Source organism: Humulus lupulus, chromosome 2, assembly GCF_963169125.1.
Source record: "Humulus lupulus chromosome 2, drHumLupu1.1, whole genome shotgun sequence".
Taxonomy (NCBI): Eukaryota; Viridiplantae; Streptophyta; class Magnoliopsida; order Rosales; family Cannabaceae; genus Humulus; species Humulus lupulus.
This window is the reverse complement of record NC_084794.1, coordinates 292,447,830-292,457,807: the sequence shown is the minus strand read 5'-3', so window position 1 is coordinate 292,457,807 and position 9,978 is coordinate 292,447,830. Positions and strand designations below refer to the sequence as shown.

The 9,978-nt window shown below is 31.4% G+C and overlaps 1 protein-coding gene across 2 annotated transcripts; it reads left to right on the top strand.

Annotated features, from left to right (window-relative positions):
* The first annotated feature begins 1,416 nt into the window (after positions 1-1,416).
* On the top strand, positions 1,417-6,091 carry LOC133819798 (protein PHR1-LIKE 2). Of its 2 annotated transcripts, none has more exons than XM_062253140.1 (7): positions 1,417-1,625; positions 1,740-1,950; positions 4,343-4,419; positions 4,517-4,571; positions 4,816-4,906; positions 4,988-5,057; positions 5,359-6,091. In XM_062253140.1, exons 2-7 carry the CDS (start codon positions 1,752-1,754, stop codon positions 5,797-5,799), a joined length of 933 nt encoding a protein of 310 aa, XP_062109124.1. In that variant the 5' UTR covers positions 1,417-1,625; positions 1,740-1,751; the 3' UTR covers positions 5,800-6,091. The 2 variants fall into 2 exon arrangements, with proteins under 2 accessions (XP_062109124.1, XP_062109125.1); XM_062253141.1 differs by having other exon boundaries at positions 1,423-1,625; positions 1,745-1,950.
* Positions 6,092-9,978: the final 3,887 nt, after the last annotated feature.

Genomic DNA, 9,978 nt, shown 5'->3' with positions numbered 1-9,978 from the left:
CCTTTTAGGCTTATCCATCCAATTTTCCTCTCTAATTAATTACACATGGTTAAATAAATAGTTTATTCAATATTAATAAACACATCAATATCTGTTTTCCTATTATAAACAATAATGTAACAGCCTTATTACTCATCATGATAAAATTAATAAAACAACCCACATTTTTTTATTAATAATACTTATAGCAATATTACTATTTCAAATTAGTACTCACATCTCTCTTAATTGTCTTTTTAAAGTATCTTAAATCTCCATTAAATTATAAATCTTAATATTATCTTACTCTTCCTATAGTTTCCACAAGAAAAATAAGGAGTTAGTTTAATTAAAGTTGGCTTATGTTTAGTCACTTAATTTATGAGTAGTTTCCTACAATCATGGAGATTGATTATAACAAAATAAATTGTTCAACTTTGAGTATATATTATTGTTCTCATAATTATATGTTATCTTTATTATTATATACTTTTTAAAAAATATTTTTATTTGGAAAATGGACACTCAACCTAATACACTTTGTAATCAATTTTGTAGCTATTCCTAGCTTTCAATTACCTACTAGATTACCCTTTTCTATAAAAAAAAAAACATATAAAATATGAATATCTTAGTCTTTTTTTCCTAATATATCTCTCATCAAAAAAGAAAAGATTCAGATTTAACCCCTTTTTTTCTTTTAGGGGAAAAGAAAAGTTTTGTGTTGTATTAAATGAAAAAGGAAAATAAAGTCATGTTATTTTATATAAAAAAAAAGAGACAAAAAGTTCTTTAACTAAAAAGGGAAATTTGAGATTCAAGTATTTGTATTGAAAGATTTTATTGAGATGGAAAAGAACTCTCTATCTACTAAATAACTTTATTAAAATGTTATTTCCTCAAAATGAATTATTTTTTTAAAGTTATTTTGTAATCTCACCTAGTTTTGATAATTTTTTTGTAAAATGGTATCCAACAACTTATTGAAATATTTTAGACAATTGTTCAAATATATTTTGCACTCTGATCTAGTTTTGATAATTTTTTATAAAATAATCTTCGATACTCTAGATAGCTAATCGAAATCTTTCAGACAGTTGTTCAAAAAATTCAGATAATTGGTCAAAAAAATTGAGACAACTGGTTAAAATTTTAGACAGAGAAACTGTTTTATAAAAAATTATCAAAGACGAGTAGAAAATGACTTCAAACGGATTTTTAAATTGAAAACGTTTTTTTTTTAAATTAAAAAAAAATCTATTCCCATGCTTAATAAAAAGATTGAAAATGAAAACACCACTAATAAATCAATAATAAAAAAATTAATTAATTAAAGAAAAAAAAAAAACAAAAACAATCACATGCCAACCAAAGAGTACAGGTTGCCTCTTTCTTTAGGCCTTTTTTTCTCACTCTCTTCTTCTGAGTCACCTATAGAGAGAGAGAGGGGAGAGAGAGAGAGAACCGAGACAGAGACACAACAAGACATCGCTGTCTAAGGCTCTGCATGCCTTGTTTGATTAGTTTTCTCTCTCACACGCATACCCATTTCAGCAAAACCCACTGAAATCATCTTCTTCGGCTTAGTTTCTTACCCTGTTCTTCTCTCTGCTTTTTTTTTTCCGGGCTCCGAACCCGGAACCAAGGTATACCCATTTCCTCAAACGGGTCTCTGAATCTTCTTTGGGTCCCTTATTCGCTTTCTGAAGTATATTTTTTTGTGGGTTTTTGTTCTTTGGTTTTTTTGTTTTTCTTCTAAGGTAAGCTGGAGAATGTACTCGGCTATTCATTCTCTACCGTTGGATGGTGTTGTTGGTGGCCATGGAGATTTCCAGGGATCTCTGGATGGAACGAACTTGCCCGGTGATGCTTGCTTGGTTCTAACCACGGATCCGAAGCCCCGGCTCCGGTGGACTGGAGAGCTCCATGAGAGATTCGTCGACGCTGTGACCCAACTCGGTGGACCCGATAGTACGTATTGTTGGTTGCTCCTTTCTTTATTACTTTTGTCTTAAACATGTTTTTTGTTTTTCTCTTTCTTAGATTCTCTATATAATGATTCATTGGGTTCTATGTAATTCTTAATGGCGTTTTGGCTATTGAGTTTGGTTTGTTTCTAATTTTTAGTGCCATAATGAGACTCATTAATTTCCTATCATGTTATGATTATGAAAGTCATGCTTGAGTTCAATGAAGGTCCTTTTTCTAAATAATAACATAAAAAGAAATTGATCATTTCATTGTGTGATTGTTTTGAATTTGTTATTCATTTAGCTGAATTCGGGCTCTCAATGATTTGACAGTGTTCTTATCCTTATTTTTTAGGAAGGTTTTTTTTTTTAATGTTTAAAATTTATGGTGTTGACTTTTATTTCCTCCACCGCTTGTTTATCACTGTTTTGATGGTTACTGTAGTGCTATTTTCTGTAGAGTTGCATCATAAATAGGGGCCATTTGATGTTGATTGTTTTAATCCCACCTTTGATAGCGATGTCACTAAGAAAAAAATTGCATTTTCTGTCTATTTCAATTCCCATTTTCTTTTCCTGTTCTTAGTGGTATGCCTCTAGGTGTTACATGGTGTTCTCCATTCTGTATTTTTCCAAAAGGACTAATCCTTGGAACTTTAAACATTTTGAAGATGTTTACTAAACCTTAATGAAAACAAGGTTTTGGATTGGAACAAGAAGGAATATATATATATAAGACAAGGATTAATGTTTATGTTTCCCTTTTCTAACTTCACTAATTATGTAGGGCCCAGCAAAACTTTTTTTTTTCTTTCTTGATTGAGTAAGTAAATCATGGACAGCAAGAAATGAAGACATATGCCATAATTCCTTTCCCATTATCTTCATTATGGATTAGTAACCGTGGCCTTAGTTCAATGGCTTTGGGTTCTACAACTTTGACTGTATACCACACTATCAACAACTGTTGCATGCTGTCTTTGGCTCTTTGTCTGGAAAGAAATACCATTAGTTTAAAAGAGCCCAAAACTTTTTGTCCTTGCTTGATAGACAACCGGCAGCCTTTTAGATTCGAATTCTATAGAACATTGCTGTATTTTGTAATCTGTGCCTTGAAATTATCTTATAGAAAGTATAATTCATTTTTTGAACTTCATCATTTTAACTTTTCCATTTCCCTCCAACAATATGAAATGCATTAACACAACTTCATAATGGGCTTCTCCTAAATTAATGGGGATATTCTAGAAAAATAATCATCTTATCATTTTCTTTTTAAATGAAATAGTGAATTTCTTAAACTTATGCTATTACAACCTGTTTCTTTGAGCTTGTGCTAACATTAGTCCTTTTCATTCTTCTTCTTTTGACTGCTATTGCTGTTTTCTTATTAGTTTTATAACTGGAATTTTTCTTTCAAAGAAGTATGTGGAATTCTTCGTTATCTTTTTACATGTTCTAAGGGACAAAACATGCTTTGGAATTTGATTAAAACACTAAAAAAGTCTAGGCTTGTCTGCAATGAGAAACTTTCACATATTCTTTCCAAATTTCTATATTTATTACTTGTTTTGACTCTTTACATATGACTAATGAGTACTGTGGCCTTTTCCCACAGAGTTTCACTTTTATAACTCTATCAGTGTTCAAAGCTCCTCATTTCTTAAGGGGTTCTCAGTTGTCTATGCTTTTATTGTGATTAGTAGTCCTTTCCAAAACTCCAAACCTTGATGGTTGTAATGACATTTTTAGAGTCAGTAGGACTGTAGGGTTAATATGCTATGTATTCCTGGACAGCAAATAATTTCTTGTGAACCTTTGAGGTTAGCTTTCCAGAAGATGCTGGAAGTTGCATGTTTGGTTATATTGGCCGTTTTCATTAAAATACATATATCGCCGATATTTCATGTGCTTTGTCTTTGTATACTGTAGTATAGTCAAAACTGCATTGCATGTGGTGTCAGTCCAATTATGTTTCGAAAAATAATAACTAAGAGCTAATATTATCAAGTGTTATAATAGAATGACTTGAACCATACATAATGAGGTGTAGAGTACAAAGAAATGACATTTTTTATTGAATGAAAATAGTCTTTAAATAAACTCCAAGCCCAAACTTTTAATCACAACAATCATTTCTGGTTGGACCCTGATAATTGTGGTTTTCCCTAATCTCAGTCTAGAGAAAGGAAAAAAAAAGGGTCATAGTTTTCCTTCATTTTCATTTTCATTTTCGGCCTGTGCGTGCAAACATGAAGTTTTGTTTGTGTCCCAAGAAACAAGAACTATCTGTTGGACAGATGTTTCTTATGCTTATGTTACAGCTTGTTTCTTATTATTGACTTGTAAATTTTTAATTGGAGTTTTATGATTTATCTTGTTATAAATTGCAGAAGCGACACCGAAGACCATTATGAGAACGATGGGAGTAAAAGGCCTTACCCTTTATCACTTAAAATCACATCTTCAGGTGAGTTCTTGCTATCATATCTTTCTCATGGAAAGAAATATGCAAAGCATTGATGCGATGTTAAATTCCTTCTTTAAACGAAGAACTGTAATTGCAGAAATATCGATTGGGCAAGCAATCAGGCAAGGATTCCACTGACAACTCTAAGGATGGTAATAGCCCTGAATTTTCAATGAATAATATTTTTCTTATTTAGGGATTACAATTATCTATTGTGCCAACTAGTTAAAATGGGTTGCACCAACTAGTGAAAATGGGAAATTTATCTTCTAATCTGTTGCATTCTTTGCAGTTTCTAAAAGTTTTGCTTCATTATTATAATGTATCTGGTTCTGTGAATGTTATTCGAACCGGTTAAGGCTTTGAAATGCTAATCGGCTACAGATTAATGTGCAGTTGGAATTACAGCTTCCTGCATCGCAGAAAGTCAGGATACTGGTTCATCTTCATCATCAACTTCTAGAGTCATAGCGCAAGATGTAAATGAGTATGTTATGTGTTCCATCTTACAATCGATGCTGATCATGTTTTTCTGTTTCACATACTAATGATTTTCATTTTAAATCAGTGGTTATCAAGTTACTGAGGCATTGCGAGTACAAATGGAAGTTCAAAGAAGACTTCACGAGCAATTGGAGGTTAGTCTCTATGTTTCACTAAGGAGTTTCAAATAGTATGTCGTTGCAATTAGCATAAACCAGCTTCTGCAACCGTTTAAAGCCATGAGTTAGTATGGATGCACCGCATGAAGTTAAACTACAAGCCATTAATGTTTTCATCCACCTAGATTGCTTCGATAATTTTGTTTTCAAATGAAATTTTAATCAAGTTTTGTTATGACCAAAGAAGTACACGTATGCAAAACCTATTTCAGTCATATTTGGCTTTCCAGAATCATGTCCCCTCTTTCTTGAGTAGCAATATTTTTGTGTTTTGCAGGTGCAACGTCGTCTTCAACTTCGAATAGAAGCACAAGGAAAATACCTTCAGTCTATACTCGAGAAAGCATGTAGAGCTTTGAATGATCAAGCTGCTGTCTCTGCCGGGCTTGAGGCTGCAAGAGCTGAGCTTTCCGAACTAGCCATTAAAGTCTCTAGTGACTGTCAAAATATAGATCCAAATGAGGCAATAAAGATGCCTACCTTGTCAGACATTGCTCTAGAAAACAAAGCTGCTAACAGCATGATGACTCGTCTTGGCAACATCTCTATGGTCGAAGGCTGCTTGACATCAACGGGAAACCCTGTTTCTCCAATGAGTATGAGTTTACAGGCTGCCATGTTCAAGAAAAGACCGAGACCCTTCTATGGCAATGGAGATCTCATGCCCTTTGAGGGTAACACAAGGCAAGAAGAAGAATGGATGGGCAATATTGGATGAATCAGCTCTCTTTTAGCAATGTAAGACTTTTTTTTTTCCTTTCTTTTTTCTTTGTTCTCCTACTTGTGTAGTTGATCTAGATGTACCATCCTTATATGATTTTGTACCAAAAGTGGTTTGTATATTGGGAAAGGTGGTCCTTTGATGTGGAGGAACCTTTAAGCAATTTAGAGTTGCTAGTTTTACACGCGTACTGGCCTTAGCAGAGCCAAATATGTTATGGTTTTCTTTTTAGTTATATTGATAAGTTTATGATTTCTCAAAATGCTTATCAAATAAATGTATACTCAAACTAAGCTACATTATAAAATAGGACAATTTGCAGTTGAAGTCCAAAGTAATTTAAATTGTAATATTTTAGTATAAGAAATGAATGTAAGATAATTTATTTAGATGCATAATTAAAGATGATTGTTCTTGAATCGTTGATTTTGATAATCTCAATCTAAAACTTGCAAAAAGAAAATAAAAGAGTATTAGTGAGGGTAAATAACTTTTAAGTTCTTACTAATTTTTTAGATGGAGTATGATAATGAATGTTGTGAGCTAGAGGAACAAAACTCTATATTTATATAGGTGGGACATTTCATTAATGTATCTACTACAATGATATTAGAATATTTGACAATCAATACGATGTGAAATATTGATTAACCGAATTAATGCTGACTATATTAAGAATATTTGTCAATTAATCCCAGTATTGACTTTAATCATAATTCTAATGCTTTTTGGTAACTCTAATTAATTAAATAATATTCTAACAATGAATTGGTGTTGGCTTACTCGAATGGAGCGTGATTTGAATGGGCATTGAGTTAGTCGTTTCAAGGACTTTGATGCATTGTTTGGTTTGGACCCTTTTACTATGACTATTTCGCAAGCCCTATTGCCCCCCAAACTTCAAGCTCACGGCACTAGACAAGTACGACGGGACTACAAACCCCATCGATTATTTGAGTAACTTCAATATTATGATGGGGCTCCATCTCTTGGTTGGCTTGAAAGAGATGCTTCCCCGCAACTTTTACTAGAGTTGCAAAGCAATGGTTTAGCAATTTTGAGCACAAGTCAGTTAATTCTTGGGAGATATTCTCGACAAGCTTCAAGAAGAAATTATACTCTTCTCGAGTGTACCCAAGAAATGGCCTAACCTTGGAAAACATGAAGCAAGGCCTTGAGGAATCGCTCAAACTATTCATGAGGTGATTTAACGAAGAAGCTGCCCGAGCAATACATGTCATAAAGATAATAAGTTGATGGGTGTTCTTGTGGATCTCTAAGCCAAAACTCCTTTATGACCAAGCCTGTAGAAGAAGAGTTGTGATTCTATAGAGGATTTTTCATCAATAAGTTAATAAATATATGAAGCTCGAAGATGCCATAGAGTCAGTTCATGCTCACCAAACCAAACCACCATTTTTAAAGTAGCATCACTTCACTAAGGTAATGTAGTTTTACATTTAAGTTGTCTTGATTTGTTTTAATGAAATGAATATTTACGTGTTTTTTTTTTTTTATGTTTTATATTAATTTGATTTTAGAAATATCAATAAATTATATTTTAGGTTTTTTAGTTTTAATAAATTATTTTTATTTTTATTGTCATGTTTTAATTTAGTTTATGGGAATTTTTTTTCTCGAAAATATGACTTTTATGCTATCATTGTGTAAAAATATAGGGATTATACTTTTCTTAATTAGTATGAGAAAATTTATTAAAGAAAAAAATAAAGTATGAGAAACACAATTACTAGCTAACTAAATATGAAAGCTAATTTTAAAACCAAAACACATTAACCAAACATGAGTACTATTGCAAATTGGCATTCCACTCTTCTCTCTCTCAAACCCTCTTTCTCTCTCAAAACCCATGCACAAACCCTCATCTCTTTCAAAACCCACTCGGCCAATCCCTTCCACCTCCGTCGCCGGTGCAAATCTCCTCCAGCTCCGGCGCAAATCCGTTTTAGCTCCGGCGCCATCTGAAGATCCGATCAACCACAACTCAGCCGCGACCTCCCACTTCGGCAAGAAAATTCATGATCCTCTTCTCCAGAAATCAAATCAATTCCAGCAATGTTCTGCTGCAATATTTGTCATCTCCAACTAACTATTCTTACTCTTCTTTTAAATTTTCAGATCATATTTTTTTTTAGGTCTAAACTTTTTTTTTTAGAAGTGGAACTAACTTGTAAATTTTTCTAAGTTTAGATAAACAATTGCTCATATTATTACAAATATACTTTCTTCTTTTTGAGTTACAAATCAAAACTCATTTGTTTTCTTTGGATCTATTTTTTTTTTCTTTCTATCTTCGAGTCTGCAATAGGTAACTGGTCACCTTCACGTTCTAATATGTGTTTATATTTCTGTGTTCTTTATGGTAACCGGTTACCTTCATGGTCTGATATGTATGTACATTTCTGGGTTTTTTTTTTCTATCTTCAGATCTGCAATAGGTAACTGGTTACCTTAACATTTGATATGTGTATATTTATGGGTTATTTATGATAACAGGTTACCTTCACGGTTCTGGTATGGGTGTATATTTCTGGGTTCTTTATGGTAACCAATTACCTTCACGTTATGATATGTGTGTATATTTATGAGCTATAAGAACATATCATGTCTTTTTTTTCTCTTCAAATTTAATGTTTCTTTTCATATTTAATATAAGTAACTCGTCACCCTTCGTATGATAACTGGTTACCCCCTCTTATGGATGAATTTCACTCTTCATAGAGTAACTAGTTACCTCTCCTAATACATGTTATTTAACTTAGCTCTAGGATTTTTTTTTACATAATTGTGAAAAAACAATCAAGTAATTGATTACCTTACCCAGGCTTTGAAAAAAACATACAATCTAAAAAACAAAAGGAAAAAATGTTTATAATAAATAAAAAAATGATAAACATAATTCATATTAACAAAAAAAAAAAAAAAATTGCAAAACAACCAAAGAAAAATTTAATATAAAAATAGTTATATAAAGTTAATATAAAAAAATCAAATAAACTAAAAAAATAATAATCAAATTATATGTTCCAAATTAATGAAACTTGATTAAGAGTAAAACGCACAAATCAATTTTTATACAAAAATATGGGAAAATAAACCCATAAAAGTGAAAAATTCTTAAAAATAAGCCATAGATTAACTTTTTCTTTAAAAAATAAACGCCATATTTTTGCAAACTCTATTAAAAATCTCATATAAAGTGTAATTTCCTCTTAGTTTATATTACTTTTATTTTTAAAAATATAATTTAAAAATATTTTGGACCAATAGAAAGTTGCCACATAGGTTGTTAGTTAGAGTCTATTGTCAAATGATAACGAGCGCACCAAAACTAGGGTTCTTCATAAAATCTGTAAATCATGGTTCCGAACCCCAACCAATATGGACCAAAAGAATCTGGCGCTAGTGGTCCGGTTATTCGGAGCATTTTCTTCGTTTATGGTCTGATCTCGGTTCCGACAATATTTATGCTGGTTCAAACTAAACCGGACCAGTTAATTTTTTTTTTTAAAAATAAATACAATTATTAATAAAAAAACTTAAAATCCTAAAAACATTGATAATAGTTGATGATATTGATATTAGCTTGATGATTTTTTTTTAGATTAATTATATGTTTTGTTAAGATAATTATATTATTGAACTAATGTGTATTGTAATACTTTATGTTGTCAATTTAGTATTTTAGGTTGTTGGCTTTTTAATTTGGTATATTTATATCTTGTCATTTTTGTATTTTGTATACTAGTTTATACCTTGTTAATCTGGTGTATTAGTTTGCTAATCTTATATTTTGTATTTTTATTTTCATTGTATTCTTGTTAAGGTTTGAGTGAGACTAAGGACTATGAATACAAATAACTATGGTATTTATGTTATATTTTGAAAATGTTGTTTTGAGAATGTTTTTTTATTATTATTATGTGTTATTTATTATTATTTTTTTTGGTAAGTAAGCAAATTTATTTATAGAAAAAAGCACCAATACAACTTATACCCTCCCAATAAGGGAGACCCAACCAATAAAGAACTAACAAATGCTATACAATTAAATCCCCAAACCAGATTTTATCTGATTCAGAAACTCTATTTTTCACAAAATTATACCCTCTATTTTTAACATCTCTTTTAATATGCCTAACTGTACACTTAATA